This window comes from Mus caroli, unplaced genomic scaffold (genome assembly GCF_978045245.1).
Source record: "Mus caroli unplaced genomic scaffold, Mus_caroli_1 scaffold_10, whole genome shotgun sequence".
In the NCBI taxonomy this organism is placed as follows: Eukaryota; Metazoa; Chordata; class Mammalia; order Rodentia; family Muridae; genus Mus; species Mus caroli.
Window position 1 is genome coordinate 71891290 of NW_028227265.1, and position 25981 is coordinate 71917270.

The window sequence follows — 25981 nt, forward strand, 5'->3', positions numbered from 1 at the left end:
CCACATAATTTAACCAAAATTCCCGCCTCCTCTCCAAACTTTGACTGTGTCATGACACTACCTCTCTCCACGTGCACAGACTCCTATGTGGTCCTCTGTCCTGACCGTCTCACGAATGTCACCATATATCCATACCACCCCATGTGGCCCTGTGTCCTTTTAGTATTACCTATTAATTAATAAATCCCAGTGGCGGGTTCTCTATCCACCTCAATGGTTTATGTTCCCGACTGAAAGGCACACACACAGCCTTTATATTTTAATATCCCTTAAACAGCCCAGTAGCTGGGCCACTGCCTAACCTCCATGCAGTTAATCCTGAGTTATTACTTACTAATTCTATGTTCTATCTTGGCTGCTCTGGACCCAGTAGGGCAGCCCTGTGGGCCATGCTCTCCCAGCTCCTCCACATGGCAGTCATACTTCTCCATACTCTACTCCACTTGGGTGTTGGCATCTCTCATCTCCTCCACACTCTGTCCACAAGCATGCCCAACCTCAGGGAAACTTAAAATCCCACCTCTGTCTGTCCTCCCCCAACTATTGGCAGTGGGCATCTTTATTTACCAATCAGAACCAACTGGGGGTAGGGTCCCAGAAGCTACTTGCAATCATTCTTGTGCAGTTTTGAGGGGGAACATAATTCGCATTAGAATACAAGCAGCGACAGTCCTGACCTTCTCACAGACATCATTGTGTATTCACGCTGACCCTTGTGGTCTTGTGTCCTGACTTCTCATGGATATCAGCACATATCCACACCACCTCATAATCCCCACTATCAATCAGTCACGTAATCATCAAACAATGTTCTGTGCACCATTTAGTTCTCCTAACTGCCTTATGACATAACACCAGCTTTCTGGAAGATGAAAAATATTCAGAGAAGAATGTCCAATCAAATAGTGGCTAACTAAACCATATAGGAATATTACAGCATCAACTGCTCAAGCTAAAAAAAAAAAATAATTTGCATGTATCACTATGAGCCAGTAGAAAGGATTACACTTTTTTTTAATTTTGGTGAAAAATCCTTATAATGGACATTGTTAATCATCACTCAAAACACAAGTAAGAGAGACAATACTATTGCTTGGCTGGCAAGGGCACTCATCACCCATCCTAGGACCCCGGAGATTGTTCTGAAGTGAACTTTTGGTGCTCTGGACACCCAAAACCTCAAGTAAAAAAATTTCTATTTCAATCGCTTAATTTACAAGGAGACAAAAAGCCAATGGAGAAGACAGAGGGTATTGGGAAAGAAACCCACATAAACAAACTTAAAATTGCTTGAGTCCCTAGAGGCTCAGAGCCACAGATGCTACAAGGACCCTCCCTCTCTGAATACCTCTCCATGTGGCCCTCTTTTGCCAGCCTAGTTCTCTCCCATAGACTTTTCCTATTCCTCACACATGGCCACTAAGGGCCCTGGAGCTTTAATATTGTCACCCACCACCCAAGAGATAGTTCCAATGGAGTAAAACATCAAAGAACTATGCATCCACTCCCCAGACCTGTGATGTACAAAGAGTGACAGCACAGCCCAGGGGCAATTTCCCTGGATAATTTGGATATTTGGATATTTCCCTGAAAGAAGTCATATTTGACACAGAAAACCAGCCTTTTAAAATGTTGAAAGCATTTTGTTTAATTTTAGCAGATGGTGAATCTAAAAAAAATAAGTAACAGGCATAGAATCCAGAAACATATGGAAAATATAGAGGGACATAGATTCTTAACCGCCAATGTACCTTGTAATCTATAGAATAATGAATTAAGGGAGATGATGAACTATTTCTAACTGTATTTTACCCAAGTAAACACTCTTGAGATGTGTGCATTTATGTCATCCTACCTACGACTTACTATTTTGAATAAACCAACTTATATTTTCATTTTTTTTAATTTCACCCCCACCTCCATCACTCCTTATCTCACCACATATGTAAACACTGCTTCTATAAGCAGCAATTCTGCAAGCAAAACTTGCTCCTACCACATAGCTACCACTCAGACATCTATCTAGAAGTGTATAATTGCAGGGTGGTTTGGTTAGGGCATTTCAACACACTAATATAACAAAGTGCTTCTTACCTTAGCCAAGAAATCCTAAGCAGATAGGTCAAAAAATTATAGATTTTTCTCCTGGGAATCAAAGCTACCATAGCCTCACTGATGACATTTTCCTGTCCTACTTTTATTATATTCTGGTCAACAGAGAGAAATTTATAGTCAGAAACTGTTATAGTTGGGACTAGAAAGATGACTCAGAGACTAAGAACAACACGTTTCTTCTTTTTTTTTTTTTTTAAATGAAATTTTTTTTATTACATATTTTCCTCAATTACATTTCCAATACTATCCCAAAAGTCCCCCATAGCGCCCCCCACTTCCCTACCCACCCATTCCCATTCTTTTGGCCCTGGCATTCCCCTATATTGGGGCATATAAAGTTTGCAAGTCCAATGGGCCTCTCTTTCCATTGATGGCCGACTAGGCCATCTTTCGATACATATGCAGCTAGAGACAAGAGCTCCAGGGTTCTGGTTAGTACATTATGTTGTTCCAACAATAGGGTTGCAGATCCCTTTAGCTCCTTGGGTACTTTCTCTAGCTTCTCCATTGGGAGCCCTGTGATACATCCAATAGCTGACTGTGAACATCCACTCCTGTGTTTGCTAGGCCCCGGCATCATCTCACAAGAGACAGCTATATTTGGGTCCTTTCAGCAAAATCTTGCTAGTGTATGCAATGGTGTCAGCGTTTAGAAGCTGATTATGGGACGGATCCCTGGATACAGCAGTCTCTAAATGGTCCATCCTTTCATCACAGCTACGAACTTTGTCTCTGTAACTCCTTCCCTGGGTGTTTTGTTCCCATTTCTAAGAAGGTGCACAGTGTCCACACTTTGGTCTTCATTCTTCTTGAGTTTCATGCGTTTATCAAATTGTATCTTATATCTTGGGTATCCTAAGTTTTGGGCTAATATCCACTTATCAATGAATACATATTGTGTGAGTTCTTTTGTGATTGTGTTACTTCACTCAAGATGATGCCCTCCAGGTCCATCCATTTGGCTAGGAATTTCATAAATTCATTCTTTTTAATAGCTGAGTAGTACTCCATTGTGTAAATGTACCATAATTTCTGTATCCATTCCTCTGTTGAGGGACATCTGGGTTCTTTCCAGCTTCTGGCTATTATAAATAGGGCTGCTATGAACATAGTGGAGCATGTGTCCTTTTTACCGGTTGGGACATCTTCTGGATATATGCCCAGGAGAGGTATTGCTGGATCCTCCGGTAGTACTATGTCCAATTTTCTGAGGAACCGCCAGACTGATTTCCAGAGTGGTTGTACAAGCTTGCAATCCCACCAACAATGGAGGAGTGTTCCTCTTTCTCCACATCCTCGCCAGCATCTGCTGTCACCTGAATTTTTGATCTTAGCCATTCTGACTGGTGTGAGGTGGAATCTCAGGGTTGTTTTGATTTGCATTTCCCTGATGATTAAGGATGTTGAACATTTTTTCAGGTGCTTCTCTGCCATTCGGTATTCCTCAGGTGAGAATTCTTTGTTCAGTTCTGAGCCCCATTTTTTAATGGGGTTATTTGACTTTCTGGAGTCCACCTTCTTGAGTTCTTTATATATATTGGATATTAGTCCCTTATCTGATTTAGGATAGGTGAAGATCCTTTCCCAATCTGTTGGTGGTTTTTTTGTCTTATTGATGGTGTCTTTAGCCTTGCAGAAGCTTTGTAGTTTCATGAGGTCCCACTTGTCAATTCTCGATCTTACAGCACAAGCCATTACTGTTCTATTCAGGAATTTTTCCCCTGTGCCCATATCTTCAAGGCTTTTCCCCACTTTCTCCTCTATAAGTTTCAGTGTCTCTGGTTTTATGTGAAGTTCCTTGATCCACTTAGACTTGACCTTAGTACAAGGAGATAGGAATGGATCGATTCGCATTCTTCTACATGATAACAACCAGTTGTGCCAGCACCATTTGTTGAAAATGCTGTCTTTCTTCCACTGAATGTTTTTAGCTCCCTTGTCGAAGATCAAGTGACCATAGGTGTGTGGGTTCATTTCTGGGTCTTCAATTCTATTCCATTGGTCTATTTGTCTGTCACTATACCAGTACCATGCAGTTTTTATCACAATTGCTCTGTAGTAGAGCTTTAGGTCCGGCATGGTGATTCCACCAGAGGTTCTTTTATCCTTGAGAAGAGTTTTTGCTATCCTAGGTTTTTTGTTATTCCAGATGAATTTGCAGATTGCACTTTCTAATTCGTTGAAGAATTGAGTTGGAATTTTGATGGGGATTGCATTGAATCTGTAGATTGCTTTTGGCAAGATAGCCATTTTTACAATGAACAACACGTTTCTTAATGAGGACCCGAGTTCAGTAACCAGGACTCACATGGGGCAGCTCACAACTGCCAGGAATTCCAGGTCCAGGAAATCAAGTGCTCTCTTCTGGCTTCTTTCAGCAACTCTGCCAGCATGCACATACCCTCACACAGATAAACATGAGTGTCAAACAATTAAAAATGCAAATAAGGAGGCTGAGAGGAAATAATTCCAAGCAGAAAACCAAAACAGTCCCTAAGGCAGAGGAAACCTGACTTGTGTGGAGAAAGAAAACCAAAACAGTCCCTAAGGCAGGGGAAACCTGACTTGTGGGGAGAAAGAAAAGAGGGTAAAAGAACTTGAATAGAGAGGCAAGAAAAGTGTACCAGAAGAGTGGAAAGAAAGCCAGGCTAGGATCCAAATACCTAGAGTATTATGTCACTGTTCCCACGAAGCGTATGACACCTCTGCGCATGCTCGAGGATAATGTTCCCTCGCCTTAACAATTTCGTACTCAGAGAAGTTCATATTCCAAGGGACCAGCATAATTGTATGGTATCGTTCCGTTTAACGTTTCATGCATAAATTCCAGGTTCAGGATAATATTGAAAAAATGATTTTAAAAATATGGCAAACATTCAATTAGTCATTCAATTTAAAATGGCTTTTTTTTAAAAAAAAAAAGAATTTCTTTGTGTTCATTCATGGGTAAAATAACATTTCTTTAAAATAGTTATGGTGTCAAGAGAAGATACATTACTTTGTAAAAACATCTCTCCAAGAGTTAGATACTAAAATATGTCTTGACATAGATTTATGGTTGTAGATTGCCATCATATAAAGCACCAGGAAATGTGTTTGAAAAATATAATATAAAATAAAATATAAACTGGACATGGTGGCACACTCCTTTAATTCCAACAGATGCAGGCAGAGCTCTATCAGTTCAAAGCCAGCCGGTCTACATAGTGATTTTCAGGCCAGCATGGGAGACAGTTTCTCAATAAACAAACAAGGAAAAAAATAAATAAAAAAAAAATCAGTCCAGTCAACAGCTGCTTAGAAAGGAAGGGTATGGTACTGCGTGTCTGCCTCTCCACTGGGGGTACCCTGGCATTGCCCGCCTGTCGCCCAGAGTGGCAGGGTAAAGTCCAAAACGGAAAGTTCACAGTGGTTCCTGGTTTCCTCTCTGAGTACCTCGGCACCCAACAGAATACTGCCAAAAGAGCGATGTTCTAGAACCAGGGGTTCCAATGTCTACCTTTCCCCTCGCAGTGTTGCAGTGTCTGTGTGCCAAGCAGAGAGTGGAAAGCAGAACCCAGGATGAGTAGAATCCAGTATGATAGGAGGCGAGAGCCAAGTGTACCAGAGAGGCTAGAGGAGAGAAACCCTTCTTTAAGGGAGTCTTAGGCGAGTCTCTTTAATGAAGCAGCTGTCTAAGATAGTCCTTTCTTGTTCATACTGTTTTATTTGATGGTAGATGTAAACGCATATACTTTATTAGAGTGAACTGGGGATTAAATACCTTTTGCAGGGAGGCTGAAGGCTCAGGGCTATCGAGATACCTCATTAGCATGGAGAAGAACTCCAGGTGTTACTCTCCGTGACTTAGTGTCCATGGTCCTCAGTAGGGTGTCATGGTTACAGGTTCGAGAGCAGGTACACAGCCCGGTAGAAAGCTGTCCATTGCTACGGTCTCAGATATATGAGATTCCCCAGGGTCTAAACGAACTCAGCTTTGCCAATTCTTATGCCTGTCTGGTAACACTGTCCCGTGTGCCCTAGTGTGGGGTCATTTTTCTTTGGGGAAAATGGCCACTACTCTGTTGTCCAGGCCCTCAAAACACACTTTATGCACACTTCCCTTATGAGCCATGCTCCCACACTGACACCTAAACATCTCCCTACTGTGTCCAAATATGGAAGCTACTATAGTAAGAGGCACAATTGAAATCTCAAAAAAAAATTTAAAAAATAACAGAAGGAAAGAATGAGTGCTGGAATTCTAGTTCACTTTGTACAGTGCTAGCCTAGCATACACATGAGGCCCTTGGTTTGATCACCAGCACTGAGTAAACCAGATATGGAGATGCATACCTGTAATTCCAACATGAGAGGTGGAAACAAGATAATCAAATATTCAACATCACCCTCAGTTATACAGTAAGTTCAAGGCCAGCCTGGTCTACATGAATCCCTATCAATCTATAAATAGATACCTTTGGATGAAAAACAAACATGGCTCTATGTAGAGACAATTGATGTAGTATCTGTATAGCCAGGGCTATACAGAGAAACCCTGTCTTGAAAAAAAAAAAAAAAAAGAACCACAAAAGATGCCTGAAAACACAGACAACACAGATCCCTGCATAACTATGTTTTCTCTCATGCAGATGTATCTGATAAGATTTAGTTTATAAATTTAGACATAGTAAGAGAATTGCAACAGTAATAACTACTGCAGTGTAATCTTATAAGAGGTGTGAATGTTTTATCGTCATCTATAGCTATATATCTGTATCTCTACTGAATAGTTAGATATTTTTAGACTGTTGTTGATGGTAGAGAAAAAACCTTGGTCAAAGGACAAATATTGCAACAGATGAAAGAGAAGAGGGAATATGTGACAAATTGAGAATATAAAATAGGAGTCTTAAGCAAATACGGGGGCTTAGTTATGACATGTAAGCTAAGCCTGGAAAATAAATAAGAACCAGGCAAACAATGTGGAATGCAAACAACAGAGAAAGAGGGCAGAATTCCCATTGGGCAGCAAATCTCTGATGAGTTAAAAATGATCCTGGCCAGGGAGAAGGACATTGTCATTAGAGACAAATAAACAAAAGGTTGTGTTGTTATCCTAGAAGCAATTGGAAAACATTGGCAGGTTATAAAGAAGACATCTGTGTTCGTTAGGGTTTTATTGCTGTGACGAGGAATGTTGACCACAGCAACTCTGCTAAAGGAAAACATTTAATTTGTGCTGGCTTACAGTGTCAGAGGCTTAGTCCATTGTCATCATGGTGAGGAACATGGCAGCATGCAAGCAGACATGGTGCTGGACCAGAAGCTATGAGTTTTACGTCTTTATCCAATGGCAGCAGAGGAGATCGTCTTAACACTGGGCATGGCTTGAGCCTATCTATGTATGAGACCTCAAAGCCCACCTTCACAGTGACACACTTCCTCCAGCAAGGCCACATCTCCTAATAATGACACTCTCCATGGGCACATGAGTCTATGAGAGCCATGCCTATTCAAACCATCATAGCATGTGATGGTGTTAAAGAATCAAGGTGATAGGGGCTGGAGAGATGGCTCAGTGGTTAAGAGCACTGACGGCTCTTCTGAAGGTCCTGAGTTCAAGTCTCACATGGTGGCTTACAACCATCTGTATTGAGATCTGACACCCTCTTCTGGGATGTCTGAAGACAGCTACAGTGTACTTACATATAATAAATAAATAGATCTTTTTTAAAAATTAATCAAGGTGATAATAATATAGAAAAATAAACCTCAAGCTTCCACTGCTTTCCTAACAATGAATTCACCATTCAAAACTATCTGGACAAGAAAATTGGAATTTGACTTTACTTTATAGTAAAGTTGACCAACTTCTGAAAAGAAGAATTTTAAAGACCTGGGGATAGTTCACTAAGAGAAGGCATGAATGCTAATTCATTTGGTTCTTTTTATTTAATCACATATTAACTTACCATAGAGCTATTATGTGTTATGCATGCCTGTGTGATGCATAGCATCTTAGAGCACAAGGCAAAAGATACTTGGCACATGAAGTTAAGGTTATTAAACACCTCAACCACAGTGGCCACAGCCTAATTAGTAAGAGTCACTGATGCTGAGATGAAATATCCATGGACCAAGAACTGAAATAGCCTCTGGAAGCTGAGAGTGGGCACTAGTCAGTAGCCAGGAAAAAAAAAGAAGTAGTAGTAGTAGTACTGGTCCTACAAGTAGCATCTGTCAACGTTTTAAATGAACTTGGAAGCAGGTACATCCACTGAGGCTCAGGTAAGAGTTTGGCCCAGCACACATCTAGATTTCAGTCTTGTGGGACCCTCGATAGAGCCCCACTAAATTTACAAGGACTTAGAACCATACAGAAAAATGAAAAAAAAAATACTGGTTGTTTTAAGGCATAGTCTACAATGATCAGTCACACAACAACAACAAAAACGGCACAATATTCTTTAAAATGTATGTGATAATACTGCTTAAAAACAATCATAATACTGGTTCTATGTGTCTGTTAAGGATTGCTCATAACTTTAAAAGGAATGAGCCTTAGTTAGTTTAGGCAGCTACAACAAAGTATACTTGACTGAGCTGCTTTTAAACCACAGAATTTATTTCTAACAGTCTATAGGCTCCAGGTATTTGAGGGCAGGATGTTGGAACACTTAAGGTCCAGCAGGGGCTATCTGCCAGGTCACCTGGGCTACCACCTTATCCTTTCTTAGCAACAACATAGGATAGGAGAAGTACCTAGGATCCTTTTGTTATGTAAGGTTACTAATCCCATCCATGAGACCTTCCCTTTTAATTATCTCTCTGGAGCCCTACCTCTTAATACTTTCACACAGAGATGTGGAGGTTACACTGCAGGACCAGAGACATAAACACTCAGTTCAGAGCCACAAGCTATGATGATTGATTTAGATCTGTGTTCTGGAAGCTCTTACACAGTCAGTCTCACCATGAGTAGCATTGAATCCCCTCTATCACCTATGAAGTGTTATGACCATCTGAGCCAAAAAGAAATTAAGGCCAGAAAAAATGGACATTACCTTCAGACTTGGATCCCATGGTTTGTCCCCATTTGCCAACATCCCTTAATGCTAGGAAAGACTGGTAACTTCTACAAACTAATGGTAGCATTATAGATAACCAAACCTGTTCTGAAAAAATTCCTGATTCCTAACAGCAGATGGTCTGATGGAAAGAGAGCATGTTAATCTTGACATTTGCTTAGTTTTCACTAATCAGAACTAGCATTTGACTGTACACCAGACTAGCTAACACTCTTCATCCTTCTTCCTTCCCCTTAATCTGCTGACTAGTTACTCTCCATTTCTCCTTTAGAATGCAAAAGTAATAAATTAAATAGCCTCTCAAATAATTATATTTCAAACCATTACACTGCATTAAGAGCATCTGAATAGGGTGAGAAAACATAATGGGGAGATCAGCAACTGCAAGCAGGACCTAATCTTGATAACTTAATATCCGTAAGATGTCTCTATTACTCCTGTTACAGATTCTGTCCAAGCTTGCAGAAAGATCTGACTCTTCATCCAGGTTTTCTGGAACTCATATCCTGTCATTCCATGACTCCACCAACTTCCCAAGTCTTGCTCTTTATCCTCTAAAGAAGAATATGGAAGGAAATCCACTCATAATTTCTTTGTTTTTTGAGAGTTTATATATATACACATGCTTATTACATCTGTGCCCATGCATGTGGTGAGGTGTACATTTGTATGTGTATATATATTCCACAGGTCAGCATTGGATATCTTATATTGCTCTTCACATTATTTTTTGAGACAGGGTATCTCACTGAGCCTGGAGATCACCGATTTGTCTAGACTACCTGTCCTAAAAGATGAAAGAAAGGATATCTATACATACACATATATTTATAGATAGATAGATAGATAGATAGATAGATAGATAGATAGATAGATAGATAGATAGATAGATAGATAGATAGATAATCTATACCTCTCCAACAATGGGATTAGAAGTGTATGCCTGGCAGTTTTACATGGAATATTCAGGACTGAATTCAAGTCCCCACACTTGTGACAAGCAATTTACCAAATAAGTCATCTCCTCAGCCTGACTCAAAATGTCTTTGTGCCAGGAGTGATACATAATCCCTTTTGTTGATTGTCCTCCAGAAAGAAATAGTCATGAGTCCTCACCCAAATACATAGAAATTTTGATCTGTCCATGTGCCTAGAAAGAAATCAGCATGGAAATTGGTGAATCTTAGCACTGGGTCTCAGAGCATGGTAAGATGAAACCAAGGGATGACCCATAAATTTTGGTAGACTATGTTAGCCATTGCCTTTATCATGTATTTGAAGGTATGTATTTCTAGCCATTATTGCTGCATAGCAATCTACTCAAAAATTAACCAGCAGAAAACAACCGTTTAATTAATTAAGCTAATGGATTCTATGTGATCAAAATTCAAATCAGGCACAAAGGAGTGCTCTCATATTGGCTTCATGAGAGTCGACTCAAGAACTCAGGCTACAATCATTCTCGGGATTCTCATTTACATGAGTGTCGGCTGATGCTAGCCATCAGTGAGAACGTCAGCTGAGGTTGCTGACCACAGTGCTTTACATGGAGTCTTGTATGGGCTCTACTTCTTCATAATATGGTGCCACCAAGAAATCATATTTCAGATGTCGCAGTTCAGAGTGCCAGAAACAATGCAAAGTAGAACAGCCGAAGCTATGCTGTCACTCGGGGCAGAGCCTCAGTCATTTCTGCTGCAGTCCCCTGGATTAAGAACTTACAAACTGACTCAAATTCAAGGACAAAGGACCTAGGTCTGCAATTCCATGGGAAAATACCAAGCCATGGACAAAGGACCATATGGAGTGAAAGATAATATGGTGTCTAGTTTTGGGAATTATAGTCTCCCACATACATCACCTTAGATTAACTGGATTTCCCTGTGTGACGTGTTTTGTACTTGGAAGAAGAATGGTCAGCAAACCGTGACTTCATACCTGTTTTTATAAGCAAAATTTTCTTGAAATACATCCATACCTATTCCTCAGCAGAGTTGTGTAGCTGCAGATGAGACCATATGTTCTGAGGAAGCAGCAATATTAATTATCAATCCTGGGAGTTTGCAAGCTCTCTAGATAAAATATTGATTAAGGATGTGGGTGCTACACCAGACTAGTAGATTTCAAATGTCCTTTTGAAAACAGGGTCTCATATCTCCTAGGAAATTCTGATTCTACTATTTCTTCCCCTTAGGTGCTGAGTTTATAAGCCTGTACAACCATACCTACTTTATATAGCACTGAGTATTGAGCCCATGACTTTAAGCATACTTGGCAAGCACCCCAACTGAGCTCCATTCTTGAGTTATGTGGTTTAGAACAAACCCTAGGCATCTCTACACTGCCATTTTCCAACCAATAGTCACTGGAGAAATAGTGAAATCTGCCATTTGAGTTGCGGGCACTACGTGAAATAATCCACCACAGGGGTGCAATGGGCAATCATAAATACTAATCTCTGCCCTCAGAATTAGCTTTAAATATCAGCAGCATCAACTGTCAGTCAGGTTCTATGCTTTTCTCCAAAAATCTCATCTCCCACAGTTTTCAATATATCTAGTGTACAGGAAGCCCATTTCATCTTTATCCATATTATTAGAAATTTCTTCCTACATCTGGGTTTCAATCTATCTCTCATAGCTTGACACCATCAATCCTGGTAATATTTCCTTTAAGTTCTATAAAAACATCTCTTCTAGCTCTTCACTTTTTAAATACATGGCAAGGCCCCTCTGGATCTTAGCTGCTCTTAACTACATATATTCTGATCTTTCTATCCTTTCTTTTGAGACCCTTGGGACATTTCTCTTAAAATGTCTTTTCCCCAGAAATCAGCAAAATGTCTCAGAACTGCACACAGAGTCTTGGTTGAGCCCTAAACTCTCAATATTATTCTGATGACCCAGATTTTCCTGACTTCCCCTGCTCTGATAGGCTTTATTGATTGGTTTTGTCATTGCCGCTGTTTGTCTTGGTTTGGTTCTCTTTCTTAAATGCTACAGCAGCTCATTATATTTACCCTTTTTATGTTTAATACAATACAACCATAGCCTCTTCAGATTTTTCCAGACACTGAAACTATCATCTAGAACTTTCACTGTCCCTACCAGAATTAAACTACCACACATATTTCCAATGACATAGTCCAAGTCACTCCTAAATATGCCATCAAGTTGAAATCAAGACCATGAGTGGTCTGACCATAAGTAAAGCAGTTGGGTACCATTTTAACAATTGAACTGGCTCCCCTGGGACCTGACTCCCTATTCGACCAGTCTCATGAAAGGTGTCATTCCTTTGATTAAGAGAAATATGCATATAAATGGAAATTTAAATTTTTCCCTTTATCTCTTCAAATATTACACTTCTAAACAGGCTATAGGTACCTTTCAGGCAAGAGTCTGTAGAGACATAAAACCAAGAAAAGAGAAAGACTTAAGCAATTGGTCACATGGTTGTAAAGATTTGGTAATGCCAAACTCCTTCAAGGTTAGAAGGCAGTCTGGAGATCTGGAGCTTTTTGAGTTAAAATCCAAAGTCTACTTGCAGAACTTCCCTTGTTCAGCAGAAATTGGTCTTCATTTTCTTTTGTTTTCTTATCATTATAGGTCAAGAATGAGTGTTTGGTTTGGGTTTTGTTTTTGTTTTGTTTTGTTTTTGTTTTGTTTTCAGTTGGCTCAGATTGAATTAGGTTGTTTGGGTTTTTTTATTTTGGGCTTTTAAGATTTTTTTTGTTAATGTTTGAGATTATATTTTAATTAAGACATGTCTTCCTTCCTTTTCTTCTTTCCAAATCTCCCATTCCTAGTCTCCTTCATGTTAGCTGTATTATGTTTTGGGGTTGTTTGGCACTGAACAAGCTTAGGCTGATCTTCCCAAAGGAGGGCCATCTCTTCCACTTTCAAGTTTACTTAGTCTCCTGTAGTCCTTTGTATGGGATTGAAGCATCTTGGAATTTCTTCCCAGGCAATTTGGTGTGTTGATTGATGTCCTTCTTGTTCAGCCCATGTTTGAGCGGTCATGTTGGTGAAGCATTACAGGTGAGGCATCTGATGTTACTAAGAGGCCTAATCTCACAGAAATGTCCCTGATGCCCTGGCTCTTACAATATTTCTATATACATCTTCTATAATATTCCCTGTGTTTTGTAAATGAATCCATTGAAACTGGGCTCTGCAGTTCTGCATATTAATTGGTTGTAGTCTCTGTAATGGTCTTTCTATTTCAAAGAGAATTTCCTTGGTGAGGATTGAAAACTAAAGTTATGTGGGGGCATAGGAACAGATGTTTATATATTTTACTTAGGTTTTACGCTGGCTTAGTAAATTAGTGGTGGTCGATACTTCTCCAATAATTTCACTAGCACTGATTAGTTAGTTAGTTAGTTAGTTAGTTAGTTAGTTAGTTAGTTAGTTAGTTTTCCAATACCAGACATGGTCCCCACCCCTCCTTTTTTTTTTTTTTAGTGGGTCTTAAGTCCAATTAGGGAGTCATTAGTTATCACCAAGGTATGTGTGCTGCGACTGTGCCCATGGGGTCATCTTGCCATGCTGGTCATTGTTGTGGTTCATAAAGATCATATCTGAATAAGACTGTTCATTGTGTGTCTCCTTTACAACCTTGTGCGGCACCTTCTGGTGCCATGAAAGCTAGGAAGGGGAAATTCAGAGCAGTTCCAACTCAGAGCCCTCTAGGCCATGTTTCTGAAGTTCATAATGTCTTTAACATTTCTGCAAGTAACCAAGAGCAACAGCAATAGGATGTATGTTTTGAGGAATGCCTTACACAGCCCTGACCAACAACTCTGGTACTGGCGTTTTATTAGGTAATCTTCATTTTCTTAATATCATGATTAGATCAGGCATAACAGCAATATGAAGGGTAATAGATTTTTCTCAATATTCACTGATTTTAAGTTTCAATTTAATGCAAAAAGCAAAAAAAAAAAAATCTTCACAAAAACATCCATATGTGCTAATATCTGGCACCATGGTCTAGATAACACAACATGGTCCATACACAAACCATAAAACTATCTCTAGCCCTTTAAAAAGTTTTTTTGCAGAAAAAAAATTTGGTAAAAGTATATCTTTATGAAGCCAAGTCTTATGTTTTGGTAGTTAAATTATTTTCTAATATACAATCTGCTATGTAAATCTGGGACTCTGAATATGTTTTCATGACTTGTCATTGTGAAATACAATATAACCAGTTAATTGTTTTACTATGGGTAGTGAAGGGTGGTGAGAATTTAACACTAATTTTAAGATTAACCCCGCTGCAAGTATCAGAATCTATAGTTTACATACAGAAGGGATAGGTTTGTATTTCATTGTTGACTTCACTGTTTGGAAAATTCCACCTTCATTATTTCAGTTTTTAAATTCTAATAATATATTTTAATTGTTTTGACAATATTATCAAAAACAAGTATCTATACAAAGTGAATATCTAAGAATTAAATTCTGTTTAAGAAAATTATTGTGATGAGAATTTGTAAGATCAAAAAACTGCCAGTACAATATCTTTAGAAATAATTTTAGGGAACTAGATTTTTGTTCTATGTATTTTTGAATCTAGATTTTAATTTTTATTAACTACCTGTGATAAAAATGATTCATTTAAGGCAGATATATAGGAGGCTGAAGAGATAGCTTGGTACTTAAGAACAGTTGCTGCTCTTCCAGAGAACCCAAGTTCAGTTCCCAGCATCCACAGTCAGCAGTTTATCACTACCTGCAACTCCAGTTCCAGAAGATGGAACATGATCATCTGGCCTCCACAGATACTCACGTTTAACATATTCATGTATACACACACGCACACACATACACACATCGATACATGTACTTTAAAAGTAAAAGTTTTTTTAATGAAATTTTGTAGATTTTTCATAAATTCTATTAATTGCTTTTTGGTGAAATTTACCCTTAATTTTTCTTTTACCTTCTCCTTTTTTAGGTTTGGATGTGTGGAGGAGAAATGTTTGACGTTCCGTGTTCTAGAGTCGGTCATATCTACAGGAAGTATGTCCCTTATAAAGTTCCATCTGGGACCAGCCTAGCAAGAGTAAGTAACTGGGCATCAGAACAGGTGGGGTTCATACACGCTCTGCCTCCTGAGTGCTGGGTAATAAACCACACACATGGGATAAGCTAAGACACTGTCTGCCAGAAACTCCTATGTGGGAAGAGTTCCCAGAACTCTGCTTTATCTCCATTGCTTAAAGAACTATTAACTGTGGATGGGTTTTCTGTATCATCGCATCTTCACATGCATTATATTTAACTATCATCTCCTGTTAATCATTGTTAGCTGTGTTAAATATCAGTTGGATCAGCCCTTAGTCCAGGCTATATCCTTGTCTACAGTGTCACCTTTTGCAGGTTTCAAAACCAAGTGGAAGCTCATGAACAAATGAATGGCCAATAGTAGAAAAATAAAACAAGGCCTGCAGGATAGATGACGAGAGAGAGAGAGAGAGAGAGAGAGAGAGAGAGAGAGAGAGAGAGAGAGAGAGAGAGAGAGAGAGAGAGAGAAGAATAGGAAAACAGGCTGGGGAAGTGTTGGCTAAATCTCAGCTTTCTCCTCCTTTAGAACTAGAGTTAATATTGGATAAAGATTTAGATCATTCTCAAATTTCTCATAATTAACAAAGGCTACTTTTATTTTGTTTTGTTTAAATAAAATTTTTCATGTAGATCAAATGTGAGGACTCTTATAGCATCTGCATTTTAGAAGCTTCCAAACCTTCTCTGAACAACCCTGACAAGTGTCTCCCTTTTCCATGTTACTTTCTTCATAGTTGTGTCTGTTCTCTTCAGTACAGTATATAGCTGCTACAGCTTAGATGCCAAATCGAAAAGGAAGGTGTTTCCCAGATGCCTTGGTGCTAGGCTCCCCGAGGAATCTAATCTTGAATTACTTGTCTTTGCTTCTTTACTAAGGTGCAATGGGTAACCACTTGGTCTTGTTTACAAGATTCAGTAAACTCAGATATCAACTTCTCTCAAGCACAGTTATCATCATCATCATCATCACCATCATCATCATCACCAACTGTGTCACCAGAATCCATTCACACCTATCAGTCTCAAAAGGGCAGAGTTTTGAGTTTGTTATTTTACACTATATCATCATCTAAAACAGGGCTTGTAGAATATTTAGGTAACTTAATGAGAAGATAAATTATTAGAAATCTCAGGGGGGGAAACATAGGTGCAAGTTTAATAAAACTTACACATGTGGAATCTGGAGAGATGGTCCAGTGGTTAAATGCACTAGCTGTTCTTTCTAGAGGACTCGGTTCAATTCCTAGCACCCGTATAGCAGCTCATAACTGTCTGTAACTCCAGTTCCAGGGAATCTAAAACCCTCACATAATATACATGCAGGCAAACGCCAATGCACATACAATAAAAATAAATAAAAAATTTTAAAACTTAGACATTTTAACAAACTTTAATAAAATTATTGTCCTTAATAAATCTCTTTGGGTTCATGTTCTTCTTCCCTTGCTTTGTGAAGGTGTCAACAGCGTTCACATTTTTCTCTACTGCATCCACGATTCTTTTAATAGCAGTGAGACATTCTAGTATGAAATTATATTACACATTACTTAAAAGAAAACCATCATACTACTCCCCCAAAATAATAAGATATTAATAACACTGCACTAAAAGAAACATATTTAGAAACACTGGAGAACAAAATAGTTACAAAAACATAAACTGATTAAAGAGCTATGTTTTGGATAAAGAAACACAGTTTAAGTTAGTCGTAAGACTCAATGCCTATGAATGAGAAAGCAACAAAATCTCACAGGAAGGTTAAAGAGTAAACAGCTTCGTGTACACATTACACATCAGCTATGTGGCTATCATTGCTGTGTGGGCATCCTAAGTGCACGGCATCCTGACAGTTATCCCCTTTCCTTCACTCATCCTCTCAGACTTGTGCCTCACTCATCTGTGGGCAGATGCTGTGTGGATTTGAACCTCACTCATCTGTGGGCAGGTGCTCTGCATGTCTGGCTCATAGTAGGAAATGTGAGTTGGGGAAGTGGTGCTGATCTAAAGAGGGGTAGGGTTCAAAAAACCATGCAGCTCATATATTTGGGGAGAGAAATGAAGCACTTTTTCAGAACCTGTCAAATATGGGGAAACTAGGGTTAGCACATGAAACACCCAAGAAAAAAATAAATATTCATTCAAATGAAGGAAGTCCATAACCCTGAATTTTAATCTTTTCCACTTAAATTTTACTTGAGGGCTCATTTTTAGTTTTTTTTCCTAAGCTGCTACAGCAATCAGAAAGTCATAAATATTGAGACTCAACTGTCACTCTAAGGAACATTTTATGATCTTTTTGAAGTATATTAAAATGAAAAACAATTCTGATATTTTGTGGGAGAAGCTCAGCTACTTTGCTACACTCTGCATTGCTAAATCATCAAAAATGATGAGCAACTGTCAAGATAATTGAAATGCAAAGTCACATCTAGTCAGTAGATATTTTAATCTTCCTACCTTCGTTAGGAAATGGAGATGAAGCTGGAAACGTGACCCTGAAGGCTTGTTTATGTACTTTACAAAGCTCATTTAATCCAATGAAAATGTGCACTTTTCATTTATGAACCCATATAAACTGGTGATTCCAGCTCCCTCCAAAAACACAGATGTGCAGATGCATGCACACGTGCGTGCGCGCGCGCACACACACACACTCACTAACTCACTCCTAACTCACTCACTCACATATACATTCACACACGTACCACATGCATGCACACACACACAGGCTGAAGTCCTCTAGACAGCACACTAGTTGTATTGTAAAAGCAATTCAAATGACTTTATTCAGCACTTTCTCTTTAACATGGTCCTCTGACAGGAGGACATAACACAAACCAGGAATCTGTGAAACATATAATAACAAATGATTCTCCACATGTTCTTGGAGCCTGTGTCTAAGCATCATAAGGTGCAGTGCTATGATACTTCTGACTTTAAGACCAAGCAAATAAAAGACTTTAAAGAAGGTCATTAAGAATACTTTAGTTTAGCTAGTGTATTTCAGAAGCAGTGACCAGAGGCAACTTTGGGCTAACTTCTCACCCAGTCTTCAGTGAGCTGAGAAAAATAAGAATCACAAAGCTGCATTTATTCAATCTAACGATATAGGTTGTATGAATTAATATATGGTTTTCTCTTACTATGGGGTTCAAGGTTTGTTCTCATTATTAATCTCTTTGAATAAAAGCAAAATAACCTTGTGTTGTTTCTACAAAATGCAAAAATCTGAGACATGGTGACTTAAAATTCGGCTTCCAATAAGAATCAGAGCATTTACTTGGCATTCAAAAATCCTATTTATTTTTCTGAGTCAACTTGAGGCCTGATGTCAGCACCCTGGAGTATAACACTGGAAACATCTGCCAGGAGTAAATGAGTCCCTGGAGAAAGGTTGTTCATCTCTACAGTTGTTGAGAATAGAAAGACTCTAATATTGAGGTGACAGCCACCTGCTTAAGAATGGCAGTGACTGTGGTTCAATACAGGACAATGAGCAGCAAAGGATGCTGGGAAACACTATGGCCTGCTAGATATGACTGAGTGATAAATGAGTAGAAGAGTCCCAGGTCTACCTTCTCATTGTGATGAACACTCTGCTAAAGAAGGAGTAATTACTAGCACCTGGGAGATTGGGGATGGAACTCAGGCTCTGATTCTCCTGTAACTGGCAGTCTGTTCTGAGATCCTTCAAAGTCACTAGGTTTGAAAGGACTACCTCTAATAGAAGGGACATGATAAAATTAGCAGCCGCCCCACAGCAAACCACTCCAACTAACTATCACACAGTAGTAGCTGTGGCAGCATCTTGGTCCAGGGAAGTTTCACTAGAAGAATCTTCCACATGGGCAACGGTATAGACTGTGAAGTCGACAATCCTGGAAGCATAAATGACTGCTCTCTTTCCTGCTAACAGGAGATAAGGCTGGAACCAACGGCGTGAGGAGAGTGTGTTCGTGTGTGTGTAAATTCGCATGTATGTGCATAGGTGTAGAGGCCAGCAATCAACCTCTAGTGCTGTTCCCCACAAGCTGTCTATTATGTCTGTTGAAACAATGTCTTTCACAGGACCTGGAGCTTGAGATTCAGTATTAGCTAGCCAGCAAGCCCCAGAGATCCACCTGTCTCCACATCCCTAACACTGGGATCTCAGACATGCTCCACTATGCCTAGCTTTCTGTATGGAGGCTGGGCATCCAACTCTGGTCCTCAGGCTTGCACAGCAGGCCTTTTCCCAACTGATCAATCTCCCTAGCAACAAGGCTGGAAACGAGCTCTATCCGAAATCTCTAAAGACACCTCCTCCCTGCCTCATACATATCAGACAGAACCTCATACCCTAACATTTCACCTTCGACGTGTCAGTAATTTATTTATGATTCTCAAATTTCATCTTGACTTTTATGACAACCATTCATGGATATGAGAGAATTAGATTTTTACCAGTTTCAGGATAACAGCTAAAGTCAAAGAAGTGAAATCTGCTAAAGGTCAGATCTCACAGAAACATTCCATAGTTCTGGGAAATGGAAACTCACAGCAAAAAGGACAGGAGTTAAATGGCAAATGAATAGAACCTTGGATCGTGGACCAAGGTCTGTGTCCAAAGCATGCCCTTAAACACCCTGCTTTTACAGAAGCTTTGGAATAAAAGGCAGCTATGGTCTTTGTGGCAAAAGCACCAGCAAAAGCATGGAGCTGGAAGGAGCAGGCACAGGCTTACATCAAGCTGTGTTTGAAATCTAAGAGGCTGACCCATGGATGTGTCATGGAGGAAAAGCTTGCCTCCTCTGGACCAGGAGGCCCAGGAGCCCCTTCCTCTTCTTTTGGACTGTGAGGAGAAACTGATGGCTTCAAAAGAGGACGGGCCAGAGGCGAAGCACATAGAATAAAATGGAAAGCTCAACCAACCAGCCAGTATCAAATGAAAGTGAGCATAAAGAAAGTACCATTACAAATGCAAGAAACATGCAAAGACAATTTCTTAAAAGGTTTGTATGGATTTGCTTGCTCTGTGCATAAAAAGGCTAGGTTCGACTATGTGTGAAGTTGCCCTCTTGGCGTTTGAGAGAATGTAGTATCAACACAGAAACAGAGGAATGAGGGAGGGGAGAGAGGAGGCTGCGGACTGTTTGTTAAGTGAGTTCTGAGTGGTAGCCTGCACATGGGCTCTGGGAGCACCAGGTCCGGAGAAATCCATTTTGCCCAGCGTCTGTGCTCACATACATAAAATGCACAGATACTTGCTATTTCCTTTAATGTTTTCTTTCTAGAACAAAAAAAAAATGCTGATTGTGTGTTAGGTACATTGCTAATCTCTGGGGCTTTAAGTACAGAGCAAGTTAAGCAGAAGTTGTAACTTTGCTTATCAATGGCAGTTAGGTAGAGTGAAAAAAGTTTAACTGTAAAAGTCACCTGAACACTGACCACTAGACTAAGAGAGAATGAATCATCACTCATTGTGAAACAAGATCTGAATTTAACATAGTTTGATTATTTGCTAACTCTTTTCATGTATGTTATCACTGAACCTATGATTTAATAGAAGAGGCAATATATTGCATGAATAGCATCTAACATATATATACATATACATATATATATATACACACACACACACACAGAGATTATGGGATTTGGGGCAAGGGTGTTTTGGAGAATGTTGCTTTGGTTTGTTTGATTTTTTTACTTTTATATTTTTTTAAGATTTTATTTATTTATTTTATGTATGTGAGTACACTTTAGCTGTACAGATGGTTGTAAGTCTTCATGTGGTTGTTGGGAAATTTTAGGACCTCTGCTCACTTCGGATAACCCCGCTCACTACGGTCAACTCAGCTCTCTCGGGCCCAAAGATTTATTTATTATTATACATAAGTACACTGTAGCTGACTTCAGATGCACCAGAGGAAGGTGTCTGATTTCATTACAGATGGTTGTGAGCCACCATGTGGTTGCTGGGATTTGAACTCAGGACCTTTGGAAGAGCAGTCGGTGCTCTTACCTGCTGAGCCATCTCACCAGCCCGGTTTTTTTGTTTTTGAGACAAGGTCTTAATATTGCCTAGGCTGGCCTCAAACTCACTATGCACTCAAGGACAACTTTGAATTCCTGATCCTCTGGCCTCTACCTCCTGGAGTGTTAGTTTACAGGCTTATAGCACCATCCCTAGCCTAGCTAACTGATTGTTTACTAGTCTCATAAAACACACACACACACACACACATTATGGACATATCTTTAAATGAATAGCCATATCCTGAAAATCCCATGGGTATGAAGAGTAAATTTAAGGTCAGAAAGAGAAAGGCTGTTTGATTATCTCAGCTATGAAATGTCTTCTTAATATACTTCCAAGGATGCCTTTCTCCGAAGACATCTCCCTGGGATGCGGGTGCCTGCTGACTTTAGAGGGTATTTCTAAAATACCCTTAGAATTCTTAAAGGTTCTTAAAATTGCTGGAGGTAGGGAAAGCCGTGCAGAGGAGGAAGGGATGGAGAAGTCCTTTAGGGTAGCAGCCAGACCACCCCAATTCAATTACTAGCCACTTCTTTGTTGATTTTATTATCAGTTATTCCTGTCTGATCTAGGTGAAAGGCAAAGCACAATATCACATCTGCAGCCCTCTCTTTGTTTGTGTCTCGGCCACTGTATCAGTTGGTAAAAGGCATTAACAAGCCCAAAATTACTTGTTTGATGTCTGAAAATAAAATTGCCGACAAGACTGTATAGTAGGGTGATGAATGTGAAGTTTCAGCTTCCACAGATTGACCTTTCTCCCCTAATGGCTGTGAATCAGTTTATTCTCATAAAGCTGCCTGGCAAAGAAGGGCCGTGGCATGACAGCCTCAGACAGCACCGCAGCCCGCGTTTCTCAGTATTGCTCTCAGAGCTTTATTTGAACTATCAGGAAGTTCAGGGGCATGGTGGCCAATTGCAGGCTTTCTCCCAGAAAGCAGCAAATGATAGGTTCTTCCCCCAAGGCTCGGCCTCGGTAAATGGCAAGCTCTGCTGTGCAGCCGCAATCCCTCTGAAGATAATGACCATCCCTAACTCTTCCTTCCAATACAACTGAAAGGGCAATAAGGCTGTCCAGTGCGGGTGGCGAGGACTAAACATGATTCACACACTGCAATCTTGGGCTTACAGCTCTTTCATTTTGACCACAATATAAAAATAGAATAGTCTCCATTAAAATAATACCTTCTATTTAAATGTACTTATTTTTTATTTAAGGGTTTTGGGCATTTTCAATACAGGTTGTTTCAGTTATTCTCCATGATATCTTCCTATAAAATAAATTACAAATCTATGGGCCAATTATGATTCAATAAATCATTAAGCTATGGTGATATATACCATTGCATGAGATAAATGTTACCCCGAGAAGGCTCAAAAATTGTCAATAAGTATTTACCAGGTATTTTACTACGGTTTCTTTTTACTGTGTTTTTATTTACTATGTTCCAGGCAGAAATGCATATAGCACATTACATATGCTAAACCAATAGCAATGTGCTTTTCCAGTGAGTTCAGAGCAAGCCTATGTAAAGTAGCCGCGCCTCACTTACACTACTCCCTCCGCTGGAGACAAGTACGTGTGTGGTAGGCAGCCCCGGTAGAGCTCACCCTCACACTTAGTCCTGCACTCATCTTGAACCCTGAGTATTTGATGCTTGTGCAACATGAGACACTGTTGACACATGGCATCAGGAACCGGGAAAATGTGAAACACGAGTTATTTCTCCACTATTTGACCCTCAGCTACTCCTAATCCCTAACCCAAGGATGTCGTAAATGCTAATTCTGTTTATTTGATAACAAATGAACACAGAATAATACATTATCCTCTACATCTCTTTGAGATTGTGATATAATTATAGCATTTCTCCCTTCCTTCCTTTTCTTCCCTCCAGAACCACCAAGATATCCACTCTCTGCTCCTTCAAATTGTTGGCCCTTTTTTTACTGTTATTTTATACACACACACACACACACACACACACACACGTGTGCGCACGCACCTGTGCGTGCATACCTGTGTGTGTTCCCAAATATAATTTATTCAGTCTGTATAATAAACCATGGATATGTGTTCTCAGGCTGACCATTTGGCACAGGATAACCAGCAGGTGAGCCATGTCCTGGGTAGTGCCATCTGTCCTGCTGCCATCTTTCCTCATTTGTCTGTCATTCTTTGGGTATGTCTGAGGCCTCATGGCTTTCTCCATCCAGTTTGGAATGTCCTTTGGTGCCATCTTTGTTCAGCTCATAGTTGTATATAGATATTAAAGCAATGTGGAGGCAACACATAGAATTTTCATATATACATATACACTAAACAGCAAAGTTAAAATAGTAAAAAGCTGACATAAGCAGTCCCCTGCCATTTCGTGTCATAAAGAGGTGTAAATACATTATTTTAAAATGTCACCATTTCCTACAACCTCTCAAAACTATCCTTCAGTTTAGATTTATTTGAGCCCCACATTCTCCCCATCAATGCTAAGTTCTTCCCAACATTAAGCCGTTTTACTCATTTTAATTGGTTCAAATAGTTCCTGGTGCTTTCCCAAATTTAAATTTGCTTCAACATGTGCATCAACTAGAAAATGCTTCCTAGTATGCAAACCAAAATGCATAATTTAGCCAAACAGTCTTTAGGCTGTAAGGACAATGTTCAGTGTCTTGGGGTCTAACACGGATTGCCAACATTTTATTTTCACTTTGTTTATACTCACTAGGATATTTTGTTGAATAAAGGTAGTATTTAAATTGTTGCTGTATATACTTATACAATCCTTGGCTCACATAGGCAATGATTAGCTTTGGTTTGTATGTCCTAATAAAATTTCAGGCATGCTATGTTCTATTTCTAGCTGTTTTCTAGTCTATAATGCTTACTCTTGCTCCAACTAGAGCATTTTGGCACTCCGTGCTGTTATTTAGCATTTAGATAACTTGCTTCCTTTAAAGCACTTAAAAAACAAACTATGAGGTGAGCTGACTGGTAGGCAAGAGGGAGTTATAATTGTGTTTTTAATCATTATCCCTATTAGAAGTGAACATTTTCCCGAAATTTTGACTCTACTGGAGATCTGGAAAGAAGAAAGTTTTCTCAGACAAAGTAGGTCCCTGCTGCTACAAAATTAAGCCACTGAAATTTAAGCAAATAAAGTATTTTGGTACAGCAGAGTCTCAATAAGTAGATGCACAACCTTCACACCTATCACTGGCTGCTTCACAAATGTGGCTTCCAGGACTCCAATAAGCCTCATGGGCACCTGGAGGGAAGGGACTCATTTTGTGGAATTCGCCTCTTCCCATGATGTGTCTAAATGCACACTGCCAACAAGCTTGAGGCTTCTACTCCTTCACTTCCATCTACGTCTCCTTGTAACCAGTGATTTATTCATTCATGGCAAGAATTCATCTCCAATTCAGTGCGAGGGGAGGTGGAGCAGGTAGTTTACTCTTGGTACTCTGCAAACTGAGACTTCGTCAAACGCCAGCTAGTGTTTTTGTAGTATCTGGATGACTTTGATGGGCCAATTCTAAAAAAGTATTTGGGGAGGGAAACAAAATTTCACAGGTAACCTAAACATTGGGCAGATACTTTATTTGATCTAAGAAAACTTTGATGAACACTTGGAAAGATAGTATTTTTTTCTCCCTGCTTTGAAATTATGGAAAATCAAATAGGATCCACTAAAAACTAGGAACTGAATGCTGTAGCACATTTGAGGATGGCCTCGCTTTGCTTGAATATTTACTTCAATACTTTGGCCTTGTTGTGACTCTCTCTCTCTCTCTCTCTCTCTCTCTCTCTCTCTCTCTCTCTCTCTCTTGTGACTCTCTCTCTCTCTCTTCTCTCTCTCTCTCTCTCTCTCTCTCTCTCTCTCTCTCTCTCTGTTTGTCTGTCTCTCTCTCTCTGTCTCTCTCTCTCTCTCACACACACACACAGACACACACAGACACACACGCACACACACACACCTAAGTGTTTAAGTTGTTTAAATGAACTTAACGTTTCAGAGAGTTAGAGTACAATGGCAGAGCACAGGCATGGTGTCAGGCACAACTGAGAGTTAACATCTTCACCAGGAAGCAGGAGGCAGATAGAGAAGACACCAGGAATGGAGTCCTGTGAAACCTCAAAGCCTGCTTCCAGTGATACATCTCCAAAAGGCCACGCCTCCTAATCCCTCCCAAACAGTTCTACCAACAGGACCGAAAAGCCACTCTTATTCAACCTGCCACTCTTTCTAACTGAAACTGGAATGGAAGAAAAGACAAGAAGAGAGCCAGGACTGCAAGCCACCCTAAATGGATGTGTATAGATGTTGTGATTAATACTTAATCTTGTGAATCTGATTGGAAGAAGAAAAGACTAAAACATTTTGTATTTGTGTGGATGTGTTTGTGAGAGATTTCCAGGGATGATTAGACTATGGAGGCCTTGATCTAATCAAGAAGTTTCTTAGGAGATTGATTCAACATGTGAGTACACTATTGTGAGTTGGTGAGATGAGGTTGAGGAAAATTGGTTAGTGGGAATGTGGACATGGGAGCTACATTACTGTCCTGGCCCTTTCAGTCAGCTCTGCTTTCCTACTCGACCACATTTTCCAACTGCAAGGGACTAAGTCCACAAGGGGAAATAAATTCTTCCACCTTTTCAATTGTCTTCTTGGGCCTCAGGGAAGAGGGTTACATGAAGAGAA

The 25981-nt window shown here is 39.7% G+C and overlaps 1 protein-coding gene across 1 annotated transcript in view; it reads left to right on the top strand.

The window, feature by feature from the left end:
* Galntl6 (polypeptide N-acetylgalactosaminyltransferase like 6) overlaps positions 1-25981 on the top strand; it is a 1086926-nt gene that overhangs the window by 988503 nt on the left and 72442 nt on the right. The window contains exon 9 of the mRNA XM_021169756.3: positions 15147-15254. Within this exon, the coding sequence (XP_021025415.2) occupies positions 15147-15254 (108 nt within the window). The remainder of the gene's footprint in view (positions 1-15146; positions 15255-25981) is intronic.